A 21,607-nucleotide genomic window follows, 5' to 3' on the forward strand; every position below is an offset into this window, starting at 1 on the left:
GTGGTCTGAAGAAACCCCAGGAGGGCAAGCCCTAAACTGACCAATAATAAACAAATCACTTCTTACCCTTAAGGCAACTTCTTGAGCAAGTGCGGTAGAAAAAAGGATGGATGGATTCAAATGCATGAGCATGTTGTATATTTTGAACGTCATTTTTAACACTGTGATTACAAGTGGAATTATTCATTACTTATTGTGTTAAGCAATGTGAGCTCAGATTTATCCGAGAGCCAGATGCAATTATCAAAAGAGCCACATCTGGCTCGCGAAGTATTGGGATGTATTCCATTAGGAATTTATCTATATCAATATCACTTATCGATACCGGTATTCTTATCATTACAATATGGTAATATGTGTAAATAAAGATTTTTATTTGCATATTTATCAGCACAAGAGGTTGTGCACCAGCAACATCCGGAAGAAACATGTACATATTGCATCATTATGCCTCATTTGTATGTATATTTAAGCTCATTTAACATCCTTTACTTGTATCTCTTTGTAAATCATTTTGTTCTGCATGTCACATGACAAATTTCAGATAGTTGTTTGTGTGCCATGTTTTTCCAAACCACAGCAACATTACCTAGCTTCCCAAAGATTGTAATAAATCTATTAAAGGCCCACTGAAATTAGATTTTCTTATTTAAACGGGGATAGCAGGTCCATTCTATGTGTCATACTTGATCATTTTGCAATATTGCCATATTTTTGCTGAAAGGATTTAGCAGAGAACATCGACGATAAAGTTTGCAACTATTGGTCGCTAATAAAAAAGCCTTGCCTGTACCAGAAGTAGCAGACGATGTGCGTGTGCCGTCACGGGTTGTGGAGCTCCTCACATCTGAACATTGTTTACAATCATAGCCAGCAGCAGCTAGAGCGATTCGGACCGAGAAAGCGACAATTTCCACCTTAATTTGAGCGAGGATGAAAGATTTGTGGATGAGGAAAATTAGAGTGAAAGACTAGGAAAATAAAAAGGTGATTGCAGTGGGAGCGATTCAGATGTTATTAGACACATTTACTAGGATAATTCTGGAAAATCCCTTATCTGCCTATTGTGTTGCTAGTGTTTTAGTGAGATTAAATAGTACCTGAAAGTCGGAGGGCTGTGCCCACGGGTATGTTGACCGCCAGAGTCTCTGATGTCTCCGGTAAGAGCCGACTTATTACCACAATTTTCTCACCGAAAAGTGCTGGTTGACATGTAGTCGGGATCCATGTTTGCTTGACCGCTCTGATCCATAGTAAATCTTCACCTTCGGGAATTTTAAACAGGGAAACACCAGCTGTGTTTGTGTGGCTAAAGGCTAAAAACTTCCCACCTCCATCTTTCTACTTTGACTTCTCTATTATTAATTGAACAAATTGCAAAAGATTCAGCAACACAGATGTCCAGAATACTGTGTAATAATGCGATTAAAGCAGAGTACTTGGATCAGGCTGGAAAATAATGTCCGCTACAACCTGAGACGTCAAACGCACGCGTCATCATACCGTGACGTTTTCAACACGATACTTTCCGTATTGGCATGTGTTGCAATGTTAATATTTCATCATTGATATATAAACTATCAGACTGCGTGGTCGCTAGTAGTGGCTTTCAGTAGGCCTTTAAAGGAATAGATTTCCTTTTAACTTGGACACACACATCTATACCTTTGGCCATTAAAAGACAGACATTTCAAGGAGTTATCTCACCTTCTGAAAAGCATCTGATTTACTAATGGTTTCTAATATTGTAAAATATGTGGAATAAATATTAGATTTCAAAATTTCTGTCAACGAAGATTTGCTTCAGGCTGCGACAAAGTCATTTTGATAGAAGGCTAATATAGACACTTACGTCAAGTGTTGTATTTATTATAACACTTATATACAACTTTTCATTTTTTGCGGCTGTAGTCAGATTTGTTTTTTGTATTTTTGGTCTAACGTGGCTCTTTCAACATTTTGGGTTGCCGACCCCTGTTCTAGAAGGATGGGGATTGCGTACCTTTGCAGGTAACATGATGGTGTCCATGAGCTGCTGTCGCACCTCCGTCAGTCCTCCCACCCCATCCAGCCCGGGCCCACTAGGAGTATGGAGGTCCACTCCCCAGAGGGAGGGAGGTGTGAAGCCCTCAAGAGCCTGCTCAAAGTCCTGCAGGGACAAACACACCCCTGGAACACACACAAGAAAGTCAGGAGTGACGCATGACAAAAAAAAAAATGATGTTTGTTACCAGCGTGGTGGCGTCCGCCTCGGGCAACGTTGGCATGGACGGCTCTCTCCAACAGCACCGCCACATCCTGAGGAAGGTATCCCTCCATCTTCTTGGCCACAGCCTCCAGGTCAAAGGTCACAGAGCTTTGAGGACACCTTGTTTGGATCAGACGACGCAAGATGTCCGCTCTCTGAGCCTGCATGCGCGTGCATACACACACACAAGCTATTAAAGTGTCTGTGTCATGATAAATAGACTAGAATCCAACCTGGTCAGGTGGTTGTATGTGTGTGAATCCCTGGAAGAAGTGTGTTCCTTCCACGCAGGTGAGTTTTTTGTGTAATGATTGCTGACTCAGGCTGGTGACGATCAAACACGTCAGACTGTTGTCGTCTATGAGTTGGTCCACGATGTCCATCAAACCTGCAAACACGCACTCTATTACACGACTGTCCAAACTTTTCCACTCAGGGCTAGACACCAAAAAATTAAAGCATGCAGGGGTCATTTTTTAAACCAATACATCGGGGGGGGGGTTTTACCTTTAGCGCTGCGGTCAAGTTTGATCCTTGGGACCCAAAAGGGTCTCAGTCATTAATTGTTTTATTCAACACTTAAATTTCTAGATCAACTTCATGTTTATCTGTCAATATAAAGTTGTTTTTTATGTTTCATGATGTTTTTGTCAAAACGTTTTTTAATGGCATAAACACAAAATATAACACTTATCACTTATCACAAATGCACAAAACCGCACGCACAAGATCACTTTACTTACCATTGTAATTACTGGACTACAATACTCTTCATTCAATGACTGTAAATAATGTAAAAAATTATGTTAAAACACTTTACTTACCACTATAATTACCGGACTGTAATACTCTTCATTCAATGACTATAAATAATGTAAAAAATAATGTAAAAACACTTTACTTACCACTGTAATTACCGGACTACAATACTTTTCATTCAATGATTGTAAATAATGTAAAAACAAGAGCATAAAGAAGTCATGCTGTTCCATTACCTTTGTTCATACTACTGTCACTACTCAACTGCCAAAGAACTGTAGACACCTTCATATTTGTTCCTTTCTATACTGTATATACAATTACACTATTTGATATTGCACTGGTACTGTATTTGACTACTGTACTTCTACTTGTACTGATACTTCTACCATAACTTCTGTGACTTACTGTGCAACTTAAGTGTCTTGTAATTAATGTACATCAGAGCTATTACATTTTTAGTATTTTTTTGTATTTAGTGTAATAGATTCTGCAACTAGTGTATCTGAAGAGCATGGAAAAAAGAATTTCACTGTGGTGTAGTCTGCATGTGACAAATAAACGTGAACCTTGAAATATGCAATGTTTACCCTCAAAAGCTGAATACTTGATGTGAAGTAATTGTGGAGCCTTAAAAAGGTAAATTAATAACATTGATTTTCTTTCATTAGTTGTTAAGCCATGATAGTTTAACAAAATATAGGTCACACTAAAATTATTGGGGATCCAATAGGCCTCACTCATAAAAAAGGTCATACATTTTACGTACATAAAATACTTTTATTTAAATACCTTTAAGTCTCGAGACCAACTTCCTATCTATGCATCGATTATAAGTATTTTTTGTTTGTTTGTTGTATTTGTTGTCAAAAAAAACTTGAAATGAAATTAAGTGAGTTTATTTTCGGTCATATAATCAACCATTTTGTGTGGTCAATTTAACAGCACAAATTTGACTTACTAACAATCATACACTTACACACACACACAAAAAAGAATAACCGAAAAAGGAAGAGGCTGAAGCCCAGGCTTATATTTGCCTATCCTATACATTCACTGAAAATTAGATTGAAAGTAATCGTTGCTATATTTGATAATTTTCCATAATTTCCCCTCTTAAGGCTTTCTTAAACCTTAACAAAAGAACTACATGTCTTCGACTCATCACTGAGCTCGTTCCACCATTAATTTCCTAAAACTTAAATACATTTGTATTTTATATTCCTTCTTACGTTACATATTTCAAAAATCAATATCCCTGTAAATTATAGTTTGTTCCTCTTAATATAAATAACCTAAGAACACAAGCTGGAAGGGTGTTGTTCTTTACTCTAAACACAATTTCCATTGTTTTTTAAAACACAATATCTGAAAATGTTGACACAATAGAAGTTAAGAATAATAGATTGGTAGGTTCGTAGTAGCACGCTTGGTGTATTATTCTAATTACCCTTTTTTCAAGTTTAATTATTGGGTCAATATTTTTTTTTATAAACATTTCCCCAAACTTCAACACAATATGTTAGATATGGAAAAATAAAATAACAATATAACATATGCAGACATTTCTTATTCAGCATGTGTCTTACTTTATACAGAATAGCAATGGATTTGGATATAGTGATCGTTGTACACACTGTTTCTCTGCACACAATACACAGCCAACGAGGAACTTTTCCCCACTCATCATCTTTTTTCATATAGTTCAAGGCCCTTCAAGTCTATGACCACTAATACACTTGTCTGTTCTGGTGAACCATTCAATTGGATCATTACTTTACAGTTCCTTGTCCATGTGTCCTGGATTCGCTTTCCCCTTTTCAAGATCCTGGCTTGTCTTGCAATTTCTGTGTTTCTCTACACTATACACTCCTGTACCTTTCAAATGTTTTCCCAGCTAAAGCATTTTCATTTAATGTTTTCTACTGACAATACGGATGATGTTAAAACTGTTGTTTGGTTTCAGTGGAATGGTGTGGCATGCAGCTATACTTGAACTGCATACAGGAATTCCTTTGTTGTTAAAGAAGTTGATGACTTGCTGCTCAAGTGTGTGCAGTTCACCTCTTGGTGCATCTTCTCCCTCCTTTTCACTTGCTGTGATCCATGCATAGGAGTGGTGGCTTGTCTCAAGCCCGGAAATCCCCAGGTCGTCCATCCTGGAGTACTGCTCTAGATCTTCCACTCTTCTTTCAAGCTCTTTAATTTTCTTGTCTTTATCTTTAATTATTGCCTTTAGCTGCTTAAGTTCATCAAAGAAATCCTGAAGGCCCATTTCCTTTTTTACTACTTTGCTCGGTTCCTCTGACATGAAACTCAGAGACTTTTTCACCTCTCCTGCTAACTTCTTAGTCGCCATTCTTACGTGATGAAAGTACTTTGAGAGTGCATGTGATCTTTCAGAATACTTTCAGATTCCAGGCAATCCAGTATTGATGGCATGTCATCAAAAAATCTCCAACAATTCCAAAATCACAAAAATTACGCGGCGGTTTGATGTTTATCTTTCTCATAAACCTGAAGATGTTGCTCTGCTGGATGGATGTCAACTTATTTTCAAGATTTTTCATGGATTGTTGGAGCTGAGTGACCAACTGTATAAAAACTTAGTTTTTATATGGCAAACAAATTCGCAATATTTTCCCCCCAAAAATTGTGTAAGGCAATTTTTTATGAGTAATTGGAGTTTTGCATATGTCAATAATTCATAATATTAATTTTGATTCATTATTATTTTTTGAGCAATGACTGTATGGCATCTTTGTGTTATTGGAGTCAACATTGCAATTTTTTACATTTCACCTGTTTGCTCTTTTATTCCACTTTTTTTCTTTTAATAGTGGAATAATGGAAATTCCTGCTCTGTTTAACCGTAGACTGTACTAACACATGTGTGAGTGTTGGGTACTTTGTGCGATGTGCAGGTGAAGCAGCGCCTCTGGGCCTTGATCGTGCTCGGGCGTAGAGGGCGCCGGCGTGACGTGATCCAGGTCATCCAGTAGGACCACGGAGGGCTGCTGCCATTGTGCCTGCCTGAAAACGTCCTCCAGCGTCCGTCGCACCGTCTCTGCCCTTTTTCCTGAAATAAGACAAAAACAAAACAAAACACACGTTGGTATCATCACCATTACATTATGACACAAGGCAAGTTTGTCGTGCAGGTTCTCCACCTTGCAACGTTTTACACTCCAACACTTCCACGTGTGCATCCAACTCATCCGCTGCTCTCCTGCAGAGGGCGCGAGAGAGTGCGCTCTTTCCACTGCCCTGATAAACAACAATGCACATCTTGATCAAGTACAGTGTTTCCCATACAGAAAATAATGGTGAAGGTCACAGTTTGATTACAGTCGTTCATTAACAAAGATTTCTATTACAACTCTGTACAGTACGATGGAGGGCTGCATTAGAACAATAAACAATAGTGTACTTTGAAAAATATTTGGCTTTTTGCAGACAGAACCTTTGTGTATATCGTGCTCTTAAACTGAAGAAATAACCAATAAAAACAATAAAGTGAGGGTATTCTTCAAATTCTCCTGGACAATATATTGTTCTACAAATTATTTTGATAAACGATGATATTGTCAGCATTTTTTTGTGACCAAAGCAAGCACCCATATATAATATGCAAGTAACCATTAAAATGGATAGAAACCTTTATTTCTCATTATTGTGGAATTGTTTACCATTGTACTGTAATTGGAAGCTGAATAATGTCAAGTTATCCTAAATAAATTAACCAAAATATAAAATAGACCATTTCTGTAAAGAAAAAATTTACTTAAATGAATGTTGAACATCCTAAAGTGGTAAAAAAATTAAAATCTTTTTTTTTTGGGTTGCCATCACCGCATTCTTTCGTCCGTGTTGATGGGCTTATATTGCCTGTCTGGTTTGAAGCTAAAATATTCCCACAAGAGGACATTTGTCTTTGTTATCCTATTGTTTCTTCTAAAAAATTTTTTACTTTGTGGAACTTCTCACGAGCAAGTAGAGGCCATAATATCTCGAGATGTATGTTTTTGCCACTCCATACTGGTCCCCCTTAGGAGCCCAGTCTAGATTGTATTTTTTTATTCCTCCTCCCCAGCATTTACCTTTTTCACATCTTTTACAAAACGCCTTGTAGCGACCCATCAGCATTCCTGTTCTGTAACCCTGTACATTGTTTGTCTAATCTTGAACGGGTTTGTGCTGAAAACAAAGTTTTGTTGTACTTGTGCAATGACAATAAAGACCTACCTACCTACCTACTTACCTATTTTCATTTTTACTGTTCGATTATTGACTTAATATTATCGGCCCAGGCACCATCAAAACTTTTTCCAAAGTGCAAGGGATTGGGGGTTTTGTTATGCCTCCACTGCAGCACACGCAAACTTGCTGTTCCCTGTAAACAAATTTGATTGGCCAGCGGGCAAAGGACCCAAAGCTCAAGAATTCTGATTGGCAAACATGTCTGTCACTCAAATGCCAGTGAAGGCCGAGAAGGAAAAAAAAAAGAATGTAGTTGTCCAGAATGTATCACAAATATGAATAATTCAGATTTAGATAGCGACGCAGGTTTACAGCCAAGATGCATTTCGAAGACATTCACAAGCATTGAAAAAACTACGTGTTCTATAATTTTCACACAACCATAAGAAAAAAAGGCGTCACGACAAACAAGTCCGCCTCGTCAGTAATGACACCCCTTTATTTGAGGCTTAAGCACTTTAGCCTGAATCACACAGGGTGAGAGAATCAAATAAGAGGAATGTGCGTAGCTTCAAATTCACAAAAAAAAACACTTTAGCGCAAAAAAGAGAATAGGGGCCTTTATCTGTGCTTTTTCACATTTGTTTGGGACATGCGAAATGTCTTTTACAATGAAAACATTGACACAACATAGGACAGGTGCTAATGACTCACCTGAGCGCCGGTGATGAGCAGCGCTCCTCCTCTGAGGCCTTGTGCCATCACTCCAAGCTCTCTGGCCAACGGAGAAGCGAGCAGACTGTGAGAGATGAACTCAAAGCTTCTCCTGCTCACCTCGTCAAGGCCACTGAGGAAAGACAAAGGCCAGATTTATTAAGATCCAAACCCCACGCAGTAAACAGTGTGTGCAATCTATAAAATAGCATGTACTATAATTGGGCATGTTGTGTGCTATTTACTAAAACTGCGTGTGCAATTGAAAGTGATGCAGACCGTCTTCTTCAATTGATAATTTTGCATGCACAATACGAGGCATCACCACGTTATCATGCTCCTCCTCCCTGTGGCGTTTTGCTATGTTTACAAAAATGCAGGAGACAACTTACATTTTTCAACTTTTCAACTTATATTTAATTGAACAGACTGCAAAGACAGGATATTTAATGTTCTAACAGAGAGACATTTTTTTTTTTTGCAGAATGGCAGCAACACACTGTAAAAAAGTTGCCATGGGCATTTTTACCACTGTGTTACATGGCCTTTCCTTTTAACAACACTCCGTAAACGTTTGGGAAATGAGGAAACCAATTTTTTAAGTTTTTCAGGTGGAAGTCTTTTCTATTCTTGCTTGATGTACAGCTTAAGTTCTTCAACACTCAGGGGTCTTCGCTGTGCTATTTTAGGCTTCATATGGCACTACATATTTTCAATGGGAGACAGGTCTGGACTACAGGCAGGCCAGTCTAGTACCCGCACTCTTTTACTACAAAGCCACGCTGTTGTAACACGTGGCTTGGCATAGTCTTGCTGAAATAAGCAGGGGCGTCCATGATAACGTTGCTTGGACGGCAACTTATGTTGCTCCAAAACCTGTATGGACCTTTCAGCATTAATGGTGCCTTCACAGATGAGTAAGTTACCCATGCCTTGGGCACTATTAAACCCCCATACCATCACAGATGCTGGCTTTTCCACTTTGCGCCGAGAACACTCCGGATAATTCTCTTCCTCTTTGGTCCGGAGGACACGACATCCATTTTCCAAAAACTAATTTGAAATGTGAATTCGACAGACCACAGAACACTTTTCCACTTTGCATCAGTCCATCTCAGATGAGCTCGGGCCCAGCGAAGTCAGCAGCGTTTCTGGGTGTTGTTGACAAATGGCTTTAACTTTGCATAGTAGAGTTTTAACTTGCACTTACAGATGTTGCGACCGACTGTAGTCACGGACAGTGGTTTTCCGAAGTGTTCCTGAGCCCATATGGTGATATCCATTACACACTGATGTCGCTTTTTGATGCAGCACCGCCTAAGGGATCCAAGGTCTGTAATATCATCGCTTACACGCAGTGATTTCTCCAGATTCTCTGAACCTTTTTTATATTACGGAGCGTAGATGGTGAAATCCCTAAATTCCTTGCAATAGCTCGTTGAGAAATGTTCTTAAACTGTTGGACAATTTTCTCATGCATTTGTTGACAAAGTAGTGACCTTCGCCACATCCTTGTTTGTGAATGACTGAGCTTTTCATGGAAGCTGCTTTTATACCCAATCATGGCACCCACCTGTTCCCAATTAGCCTGTTCACCTGTGGGATGTTCCAAATAAGTGTTTGATGAGCATTCCTCAACTTTCTCAGTCTTTTATGCCACTTGTGCCAGCTTTTTTGAAACACGTTGCAGGCATCAAATTCCAAATGAGCTAATATTTGCAAAAAATAAAGTTTTCCAGTTACAACGTTAGGTATCTTGTCTTTGCAGTCTATTCAATGGAATTTAGGTTGAAAAGGATTTGCAAACCAATGTATTCTGTTTTATTTATGATTTACACAACTTGCCAACTTCCCTGCTTTTGAGGTTTGTATGTGAAATAAACAAACGTCATTAAAAAATTATGACACCAAAACTGAATTTGTGGAGAATGTTTGTCTGATCATGCAGCCGTGTGTGGTGCTGTCATTTTACACGTCCGTCTGACATGTGCTAAATAAAACCCTAAATAGTACTCGCAAAACAGTGATCAGTGTTGATAAATCACATTGTGGGTGCTAAATAATTATATTTGCATCTTCTCCCTCTAGTATTGTGGGCGTTTTGACCCTCAGCATATGTTTTGCATACTATTGAAGACAGACACAAAATGGATTGAACACCTTATTCTGCTCACTTAACAGACAAAATCCACAGTGCACACGTTTATTGGATCAGCTTTGTGTGTGCTATCAAGTTTGCCCGTGTTTTAGTACACAAAACCCTTCAGTAAATCAGGTCCATAGTGTTATCATAACAATTAATAGGAAGACAAATGGACACTCACCCCAGCGTCTCTAGTGAGGGAAGTTCTTGCTTTGCTGGGTCAGGTACATCGTTTGCAGATGATGTGATGGCAGCCTCTCTGACGACCTAAACGTGGAGAACATGTGAGTTTCCCGAGACCGTACATTATAGCAATAGCAGGCTCAATTCGACAAACTTGTATGTGCTTCTTTTGCAAAACGGACGGCGCGAGCAGAAACAGCTGGTCTGCCGGGTCGCTCTCTGGTTCTGGTTTCAGCACCGTCACAGCAAACTCTAACTTGGCTTGAAGGAAAAGACGGGAGAACGTACACAGATGTAACAACATATTAAAATGCAAGATGTCCATAGTTTAGTGCTGTGTTTTTCAACCTTTTTTGAGGCACATTTTTTTCATTAAAAAATACGGAGGCAGACCACCTGCAGGAATGTTAAAAAATGGAATTCCACCAGGTCGTCGTGCCTTATTTTGAGTTTGTTGGTGTTTTCCTGTGTGTAGTCCTTTAGTTCTTGTCTTGCGCTGTTTTTTTGGTGGCCCTTCCTGTTTTGTTGGTGTTTTCCTGTAGCAGTTCCATGTCTTCCTTTGAGCGCTATTCCCCGCACCTGCTTTGTGTTGTTGCTATCCTTCTTTGTTTGGACATTGTTGATTGTCATGTCAGGATGTACTTTGTGGATGCCGTAAGTTTTTGCTGTCGTCCAGGATTTTGTTTATGTTTACTTTGTAGCCAGTTCAGTTTTACTTTCGCTTTGCATAGCCATTGCCTTTTCCTTTCGTTAATTTTTTGTTTAAGCATTACATACATTTTTACCTGCACGCTGCTTCCCGCTGTGGTCTGCATATTGGGATCACAACAAACCATCCTCGTCTCACCCGAAACTTTCCATCTTTTACAAAGCAATTAACTACCTGCTGCCACCTACTGGTATGGAGTATTACGTGGTTACCGTGCGGAGTTCTACACAGCACAGACACTAAGCAACGGCACATTATTTGCAGGTTATAATTATTGATTTGCAAAAAATATTTTTAGACCAATTACCGTATTTTTCGGACTATAAGTCGCCGTTTTTTTATAGTTTGGACGGGGGATGCGACATGTACTCCGGAGCGACTTACGTGTGAAATTATTAACACATTACCGTAAAATATCAAATAATATTATTTATCTCATTCGCGGAAGAGACGAAGAAAATGTCAGCAATCGTCACACACACATCAACCAATAAGAATTCGGCAGGGGAGGGTCATTGCGGAAGTGCATTGTGGGTCATGGAATGCTAACTGCTATATGCCACTGCCGTAGCTATTAAAATGGATCATTTCATCGTTGGCAGTAACTTATAAAAACTGAGAAGGGCTGAACAAAAATGGCACAGAAAGGGAAATCATGTACTGCAGATTACAAGCTTGACGTAGTGAAATATGCAGCAGAAAACGACAAGAGGAAGCGGCGCATACCTTTGGAGTTGGCAGAGTTGTTTAGAAGCGACATCGAGGAAGAAGATTTAATGGGATTTAGCGATTAGGAGTGACAGATTGTTTGGTAAAGGTATAGCATGTTCTTTATGTTATAGTTATTTGAATGACTCTCACCATAATATGTTAGGTTAACATAGCAGGCACCTTCTCAGTTGGTTATTTATGCCCCATATAACGTACACTTATTCAGCCTGTTGGTCACTATTCTTTATTCATTTTAAATTGCCTTTCCAATGTCTATTCTTGGTGTTGGATTTTATCAAATAAATTTCCCCCAAAAATGTGATTTATATATGTTTTTTTCCTTCTTTATTATGCATTTTCGGACGGTATACTTCGGAGCGACTTATAATCTGAAAAATGCGGTAGGTGAAGTTGCGTAATTTCCCACGGCACACCAGACAGTATCTCACGGCACACTAGTGTCCCGCGGCACAGTGGTTGAAAAACACTGCTTTTGTATGTACAGTGTATTTCTGGGCGGACTCACCTTCGGTGCCGTGAAGGAGGACGGAGCCGGAGCGCGGCGTCAGACAGGCCAAAGGTTGGTGACTTTGAGTGTGCAGCCAGCCGAGGAAGGCGGTCTGGATCTCATCCACTTCGTCCTCTTCCTTCTGTGGGGACATTGTGAAAAATAACACATAAGGACACAATAGGAGTACTAATAAGCAGAATTAGAATATGCAATTTCGGGAGAAGTTGGGTGTAAATCCTGTAAGTGCACAAGCCGCTGATACACACAAGTTGAACTGAAATGCTAACGTTAGCATTCTGACAGTTAGAATGGGAGAAGTTATTTGATTGTAATGCATGTATAAATAACTAAAAAAGCTAGCATGCCAACTGTCCTTCCAAAGTTAAACATGCTATTAGGAGTTGGTGTCAGTTTGAAGTGAGTGCTGCTGCACAATACGTCCTCTTAGCAACCTACTAATACTTAGGCCAATATGACAAATTTAAGTAGTATAACAATCAATAAAGTTGCTCAGAAGCAAGATGGCATTCTCTAACAGGTCTGTAGTCGTCGCCTGACGTCACTCCATCGAAACACACTTTGCTTAATTGCACACTCACCCAACATGCTAATTGATTACATTAAATCATATTATATATTTCATGTACAAACCCCGTTTCCATATGAGTTGTGAAATTGTGTTAGATGTAAATATAAACGGAATACAATGATTTGCAAATCATTTTCAACCCATATTCAGTTGAATATGCTACAAAGACAACATATTTGACGTTCAAACTGATAAACATTTTTCTGTGCAAATAATCATTAACTTTAGATTTTGATGCCAGCAACACGTGACAAAGAAGTTGGGAAAGGTGGCAATACATATTGATAAAGTTGAGGAATGCTCATCAAACACTTATATGGAACATCCCACAGGTGTGCAGGCTAATTGGGAACAGGTGGGTGCCATGATTGGGTATAAAAGCAGCTTCCATGAAATGCTAAGTAATTCACAAATTTTTAAGCAAATTGTCGAACAGTTTTAGAACAACATTTCCAAATGAGCTATTGCAAGGAATTTAGGGATTTTACCATCTACGGTCCGTAAAATCATCAAAAAGTTCAGAGAATCTGGAGAAATCACTGCACGTAAGTGATGATATTACGGACCTTTGATCCCTCAGGCAGTACTGCATCAAAAAACCACATCAGTGTGTAAAGGATATCACCACGTGGGCTCAGGAACACTTCATAAAACCACTGTCAGTAACTACAGTTGGTCGCTACATCTGTAAGTGCAAGTTAAAACTCTACTATGCAAAGCCAAACCCATTTATCAACAATAACCTGAAATGCTGCCGGCTTGGCTGTGCCCGAGCTCACCTAAGATGGACTGATGCAAAGTGGAAAGGTGTTCTGTGGTCTGACGAGTCCACATTTCAAATTATATTTGGAAACAGAGGACGTGGTGTCCTCCAGAACAAAGAAGAAAATAACCATTTGGATTGTTATAGGCGCAAAGTTCAAAAGCCAGAATCTATTATGGTATGGGAATGTATTAGTGCCCAAGGCATGGGTAACTTACACATCTGTGAAGGTGCCATTAATGCTGAAAGGTTCATACAGGTTTTGGAGCAACATATGTTGTCATCCAAGCAACGTTATCATGGACGCCCCTGCTTATTTCAGTAAGACAAATGTTACAACAGCGTGGCTTCGTAAAAAAAGAGTGCGGGTACTTTCCTGGCCCGCCTGCAGTTCAGACCTGTCTCCCATTGAAAATGTGTGGCGCATTATGAAGGGTAAAATACGACCGCGGAGACCCCGGACTGTTGAACGACTGAAGCTCTACATAAAACAAGAATGGGGTAAAATTCCACTTTCAAAGCTTCAACAATAGTTTCCTCAGTTCCCAAACGTTTATTGAGTCTTGTTAAAAGAAAAGGTGATGTAACACAGTGGTGAACATGCCCTTTCCCAACTACTTTGGCACGTGTTGCAGCCATGAAATTCTAAGTTACTAATTATTTGCAAAAAAAAAAAAGTTTATGAGTTTGAACATCAAATATCTTGTCTTTGTAGTGCATTCAAATGAATATGGGTTGAAAAGGATTTGCAAATCATTGTATTCCGTTTATATTTACATCTAACACAATTTCCCAACTCATATGGAAACGGGGTTTGTAAAATGTTTTGTGCTCTGCACATGAATGCCATTCATAAATATTATTTGCAGCCGTGTGGTAACCGTAATGAATAAAAACACAGCACTGGATCTGTGTGGTCTTTCCAAGATTGTGACATAACTGCATTGCACCTAGGGATGATGTTGGTTAAGAAATTATCGCCCATTAACGAATTTGAGCCCATTATAGAATCCTCTTATCGAACCGATTCCTTATCAAATCTCTTATCGAATCCAGATGGGTTGTCGTTTGTGCCCTGAGTTCCAAAAGCCATAGATGTTATATGACTGTGCCGGCACGCTGTTTATATGGAGGAAAGGCGGACCTAACTGAGGACAGCAAGCGGACGTGACTGAGGACAGCATGCGGACGTGACTGAGGACAGCATGCGGACGTGACTGAGGACAGCATGCGGACGTTAAAGGGTGAAGGTTTCAAGTGAGAGAGGACGCTAAAGGTATGCCCCCAGTGAGCATATAGCGCTGTTATGTGCGTTGTAAATACAAAATTGCAGACCAACACAACACCAACATGGACGAAGTGCCGCTCACTTTCGACTTACCGGTGAAGCACACTGTGGAGAAGAAGAGGATCAGCTTGGTAGCGAATCGATACGCACAACGGGAAAGAGAAGTCGGCTTTTACTGTTGTGCTAGCTTGCTATGCTAATGGACAACAAGAGCGACTTTGAAAATGAGGAGGGGGAATCTGGAAGTGTTTGATTGAGAACTTGCCCAGCTGATCATTTCGGACACAGAATATGAGGACTTTGTTGGATTTTTGGATGAGGATTGATCAAAAAATATTGTGAGTACATTGATAAATACTTCAATAAAGTACAACACAACTCAGCTTTGCTCCTGCTGCCTTTTTAAACTAGCGTCCATGCATACTAGTGTATGTTTTAAGATAGCGTATGTTTAACCATGCCTGCGCCCAAAAATACACTGCACCTTATTTATGCGTTAAATACAGAAATAGCACCCGTAACTGACAAGGCGCCTTTTAATACAGTGCGCCCTACGGTCGCGAAAATACGGTATAGCGGCTTCGATAACGGCAACCGGTTCTCAAAAATGGATTTGAATCCATGGAATCGGTTCTTTTCTTATCGTACAATCGGGAGAACCGGTTTCGAACATCATCCCTAACTGCACCTTACACTGCAAACATAGTTGACTTAAGACTTACATGGCAGGTGTTGATAAGACTTTCCTGCTGTGAGATGTTACATGATGTTGGTGGTGTACAACCTATTCTGTTACAAAAAATACTAAATGCATTCCTTCACATCTTTTCACACCAATTAGATTTAGTACCGATAAGAGTGCGACTGAATAGCGGAATCAATAAGGAATATTGGTATTGGTATACATAAAATCTTAACAATATACATTCATACACAACAATACAGCGCAAAATCATTCCTGACACTCACCAGTTGATTTAGAGGCTGGAGGCGAATGGAGGATGCAACTTTCACTGTCGATTTTACCGGCCTAATTCTCACTGTGGAGTGTGGCGAGATGTTAAGAGTGGTGGTCAACGGTGGTGGAATCTGGTACATATAAATATGAAAAGGACGAAGTATGATTTACTCAAATAATGACGTATATGAGCAAAGTGTGGATGTCTCACCCAGACTTTGCCGCAGTGGATCATTCCCTTGCTGGGCCTTCTTTGCTCCTCTGCCAGCTCGTCTACATCATGGCATATCAAACGAACCACCGTGACTTCTTCTTTCACCTCCTCGCCAGCTGCATCCTTCTGTTTCTCTGCGGCCGACTTGGCTTTCTCCTTGGCCTCCCTGGGTGAAGCCACCCTGGAGACCAGGCCAAAGGTCACTGCGGGCAGACCTCCTGTGAGGCTGGCATCCGATCCGTGGCCCCAAGGTAAGACGTGGAGCGCGCCTGAAGTGACGTGTTTCACGGCGCCGAGAGACAGGGGAGGTAAACCGCATACTCTGTAGCGAGAGTCCTGGAGGAGGGCGGGGACATCCGGTACAGAGGGGAGCTCCTTCATTGGGTCACGTGTGCCCTTTGTCAAGTAACCAAACAGACTTTTTAGGCCCCACTGCTGACTTTGAGGCACAGAAGTGGACACAGTTTGGGACAGTGGATCTGACACGCCGTGAGGAGGCTGAGAGGAACCCTCGGGGCGACCGGTGTGGATCTTTGGGGACACGATCAGCTCTGTGAAGGGCTCCAGGCGACCAAAAGGCACAGACGGCGACAAGGACACTGTAGGAGGTTAGCAAAAGAAAACTATTTGAAGTGTAGTACCTATTAGGGTCGTCCCGATACCAAAATGTATTTTGATACTTTGCTAAATAAAAGGGGACCAGAAAAAAATGGCATTATTGGCTTTATTTTTAACAAAAAATCTTACGGTACATTAAATGTTTCTTATTGCAATCCAAAAACAATTTAGTGCTTAAATAAAATAGTGAACATACTAGACAACTTGTCTTTTAGTAGTAAGTAAGCAAACAAAGGCTCCTAATTTGGTTGCTTACGTAAGCAGTAACATATTGTGTCATTTATCTACCTATTATTTTGTCAACATTATGAAGGACAAGCGGTAGAAAATTCGTTATTAATCTACTTGTTTATATCTCTTTTTTTCCTGTTTCAACATGTTCTATCTACACTTGTATTGAAATGAAATAATCACTTATTCTTCTGTTTTTTGATACTTTACATTAGTTTGGGATGATACCACACATTTAGGTATCGATCTGATACAAAGTAGTCAGGTGTAGATCCACCCATGGCATTTGTTTACATTCAGGCGCACTAGCTTTTGTTAGCTATTGTATCCTCCTACGGTGTGTAGTGAAGCATGTTTAGCTATTCCTCGTCCTGCAGTGATGTTATTTGTAAGAAAATTTATTAGTGATTTAGAAGTAGCTACAACATTGCCAACTGTGCATGGAGGTTAGCCACGTTAAAAGCATATCAGTGTTATAACTTCATCTTTATCATTAGTTTTCAAGCCAAAATGTGTCCAATCTCCCTTTTCTGTCTACACACTGTCTGCTTGTAAGTACTCTGTGATTTTGCGCTGCCAAACACGCTCCTCTGCTCGTAAAACCAGCAATGCCACGGCGTTAAAAAAAAGAACAAACCGGTACTATTTAGAAGCGGTATAGTACTGTTTATGATTCATTAGTATTGCGGTACTTTAGTAATACAAGTATAACGTACAACCCTCGTACCTCTATTAAAGCGGAACTGCACTTTTTGGGGAATTTTGCCCATGGTTGACAAATCTTAAGACAAGAAAATATCTTTTTCTTTTTACGGCAAGTACGAGGTGGTTACAAATGCAGCTAATTATACTCTATTCCGCCTGTAAAGCCCTCTAAAACAGTGGTTCTCAACCTTTTTTCAGGGATTTTAGTGAACATTATTTTTAATTCAAGTACCCCCTAATCAGAGCAAAGCCTTTTTGGTTGAAAAAAATAGATAAAAAAGAAAAATACAGCACTATGTTATTAGTTTCTGATTTATTAAATTGTATAACAGTGCAAAATATCGCTCATTTGTAGTGGTCTTTCTTGAACTATTGGAAAAAAAGATACAAAAATAACTAAAAACTTGTTGAAAAATAAACAAGTGATTCAATTATAAATAAAGATTTCTACACATAGAAGTAATCATCAACTTAAAGTGCCCTCTTTGGGGATTGTAATAGAGATCCATCTGGATTCATGAACTTAATTCCAAACATTTCTTCACAAAAAAAGAATATTTCAAACATAAACAATATTTATGGAACATGTCCACAAAAAATCTAGCTGTCAACACTGAATATTGTATTGTTACATTTTTTTTCACAGTTTATTAAGTTACATTCATATTTTGTTGAAGTATTATTCAATAAATATATTTATTAAGGACTTTTGAAATGTTGCTATTTTTTAGAATATTTTCAAAAAAATCTCACGTACCCCTTGGCATACCTTCAAGTACTCCCAGGGGTAAGCGTACCCCCATTTGAGAACCACTGCTCTAAAAAAACATCCAAAAAACACCAACAATATTCCATTTACACCTGAATATTAACCAAGTATTAGTGATATTGTGATAAGCGCTAACGCAAATTATCTTTTTTTAGCGGCGTCACGATCACAAGGATAGCAAGGATACTAATTTCCAACATACAAACAGGTTGACAAAACAGCATAGTACAATACACAGACTAAAAAACAAAACCACAAGCATATAGCAACAGTAATTATGAAATACAATTTTAAATGTCCACATATAGGGATGGGATATTGTTTAACTTAAGAGGTTCCACTTCTACAAAAGTCATACCTATCTGGATGAAGATGACCGTGTGGTTGTCCACCCATACGGGGAAGACGGCGTGTTGGAAAACGACTCTAATCTGATCCAAAAGATGCTCCTCGAGCGCGCCGCTGTGGAGCTCCTAAAAAGGTGTCATGCAGAGGAAATCATGATGATGCAAGACTATAAAGCAGAGCTGGGCAAATAATTTGATATACACACATGTAGCTGTAAAATTCTGCTGAACAGTATGTGTGATTGGGTCCCTTTTTTTCCAGGAACACTAATACCAAAAGTCACAAGAGTTCCAAAAAAGTTATGACAGACCAACTCCAAAAAACCGGAATTAAATTTCAAAGTTTTTTACTCAATGGGACACCCAAAATGTACATGAAAATGAAGCAAGTGGGATTTACAATATTAAATATGAACAATAAAATACTGAATATCAACAACATTATCACTACTGCCTATTATCTCTTGTTATATTCTTATTTTTACGGTTATAATTTTATTCCGATTGTTGATTTTTATTCTTATTGTTATATTTACTTTTTACTTTTTAAATTCACTCTCAATTATGTACACTGCTGTTGGAATTTTAATTTTCCTGAGGGAACTCTCCAGAAGGAATCCATAAAGTATTATCTATCTATCTATCTATCTATCTATCTATCTATCTATCTACATATGAACGTCACTCCACTTTTACTTCTCATGCCAGCTCCCCAATGGACATCTTTTACAATCAAGCAAAACGCATCAAAAATGTAACGAACAGCAAAATATGAATACAAAGGGTAATTAATAAACACCTACAATATGATATATTATCACTTTTATGCGGAAAGTTGTTGTAAAAATTACCTTCAGACACATGAGTTTCGGGTTAGCTGCTCTGAAAATTAACCCCGCCCACTCCGGTTTGTTCCTGGTCCAAGCTGCTGTGACGTAGATTATTGTAATAACTCCTATAACACTAAGAAGCGCAGATTTCAACCGTTGAAATACTTTCTATTAGAGATGTCCGATAATGGCTTTTTTACAGATATCCGATATTGTCTAACTGTTAATTACTGATACCAATATCAACCGATACCGATATATACAGTCATGGAATTAACACATTATTATGCCTAATTTTGTTGTGAGGCCCCGCTGGATACATTAAACAATGTAAAAATCAAAATGTATGACTTTTTAAAACGCCGCTGTGTACACGGACGTAGGAAGAAGTACAGAACGTGCCGGCTCAGTAACATAATATTTACGGCTTTTCACACACACAAGTGAATGCAACGCATACTTGGTCAACAGCGACACAGGTCACACTGGGGGTGGCCGTATAAACAACTTTTTCACTGTTACAAATACGCGCCACACTGTGAACCCACACCAAACAACAATGACAAACACATTTCGGGAGAACAGCTTCACCGTAACACAACATAAAAACAACAGAACAAATACCCAGAACCCCTTGCAGCACTAACTCTTCTGGGATGCTACAATATACACCCCCACCTCAACCTCCCCCCCTCCCCAACCTCCTCATGCTCTCTCAGGGAGAGCATGTCCCAAATTCCAAGGCGCTGTTTTGAGGCATGTTAAAAAAAATAATGCACTTTAAATATGGCAGTGCCATGTTGGCATTTTTTACCATAACTTGAGTTGATTTATTTTGGAAAACGTTGTTACATTGTTTAATGCAGTGGTTCTCAAATGGGGGTACCCGTACGCCTGGTGGTACTTGAAGGTATGCTAAGGGGTACGTGAGATTTTTTTTAAATATTCTAAAAATAGCAACAATTCAAACATCTTTTATAAATATATTTATTGAATTATACTTCAAGAAAATATGAATGTAAGTTCATAAACTGTGAAAAGAAATGCAAAAATGCAATATTCAGTGTTGACAGCTAGATTTTTTTGTAGACATGTTCCATAAAAATATTGATGTTAAAGATTTCTTTTTTTGTGAAGAAATGTTTAGAATTAAGTTCATGAATCCAGATAGATCTCTATTACAATCCCCAAAGAGGGCACTTTAAGTTGATGATTACTTCTATGTGTAGGAATCTTTATTAATAATTGAATCAGTTGTTTATTTTTCAACAGGTTTTTGGTTATTTTTATATCTTTTTTTCCAAATACCGTAGTTCAAGAAAGACCACTACAAATGAGCAATATTTTGCAATGTTATACAATTCAATAAATCAGAAACAGATGACATAGTGATGTATTTTACTTCTTAATTTGTATTTTTCAACCAAAAATGCTTTGCTCTGATTAGGGCGTACTTGAATTAAAAACATGTTCACAGGGGGTACCTCGCTGAAAAAAGGTTGAGAACCACTGGTTTAATGCCTCCAGCAGGGCATCACAACAAAATTAGGCATAATAATGTTTTAATTCCACTACTGTATATATCGGTATCAGTTGATATCAGTATTGGTAATTAAGAGTTGGACAATATGGGAATATGGGCAAAAAAGCCATTATCGGACATCTCTAAATGAGGTAGATCCCTTCCACTTGGTTAATTGAAAAGTAGCTCGCCTGCAGAAAAAGTGTGGGCACCCCTGCTTTACATCACACAATAATTTGTGCATTTTTTCTAGCACGTCTGTCCTCCTGTGATCAAAGAACCTCCCCTGCAAAAACTGACCAATCAAAGCTCTGCAGTCCGCTTCGCTGCAGACACAAAGCTATTCATTTTGGGAGGTGCACGTCAGGGGGAGGAGCAAGACGGCATTGCTTCCGCAAGCTACGTGACACTAGATTATATTTGTAACCTTAATAATCCTACAATAGCCCCAGGCCATTAGTGAGGATGAGTATTTAGAAGGACATACCAAGATCTCCCAGTCATCCGAAGACAGAGGCTCCACAAAGACTTGATGCACTGACGAGACCTGCTGACATGGTCTCAAGAAGCCCTGCAAAAATACCACTTGGTTGAT

The 21,607-nt window shown here is 39.1% G+C and overlaps 1 protein-coding gene across 2 annotated transcripts in view; it reads right to left on the reverse strand.

The window, feature by feature from the left end:
* The window catches only part of pex1 (peroxisomal biogenesis factor 1), a 38,743-nt gene that overhangs the window by 13,662 nt on the left and 3,474 nt on the right, over positions 1-21,607 (reverse strand). The window contains exons 3-15 of one of the 2 annotated variants that reach the window (XM_061897070.1): positions 21,500-21,583; positions 18,672-18,786; positions 15,988-16,589; positions 15,788-15,907; positions 12,194-12,317; positions 10,402-10,508; positions 10,246-10,331; positions 7,922-8,054; positions 6,178-6,274; positions 5,916-6,086; positions 2,482-2,636; positions 2,232-2,409; positions 2,003-2,169 (exon numbers count right to left, since the gene is read on the reverse strand). In XM_061897070.1, the coding sequence (XP_061753054.1) occupies positions 2,003-2,169; positions 2,232-2,409; positions 2,482-2,636; positions 5,916-6,086; positions 6,178-6,274; positions 7,922-8,054; positions 10,246-10,331; positions 10,402-10,508; positions 12,194-12,317; positions 15,788-15,907; positions 15,988-16,589; positions 18,672-18,786; positions 21,500-21,583 (2,139 nt within the window). The remainder of the gene's footprint in view (positions 1-2,002; positions 2,170-2,231; positions 2,410-2,481; positions 2,637-5,915; positions 6,087-6,177; positions 6,275-7,921; positions 8,055-10,245; positions 10,332-10,401; positions 10,509-12,193; positions 12,318-15,787; positions 15,908-15,987; positions 16,590-18,671; positions 18,787-21,499; positions 21,584-21,607) is intronic. The other variant, XM_061897071.1, reaches the window with a different exon arrangement.

This window comes from Nerophis ophidion, linkage group LG04 (genome assembly GCF_033978795.1).
Source record: "Nerophis ophidion isolate RoL-2023_Sa linkage group LG04, RoL_Noph_v1.0, whole genome shotgun sequence".
NCBI classification, from domain to species: Eukaryota; Metazoa; Chordata; class Actinopteri; order Syngnathiformes; family Syngnathidae; genus Nerophis; species Nerophis ophidion.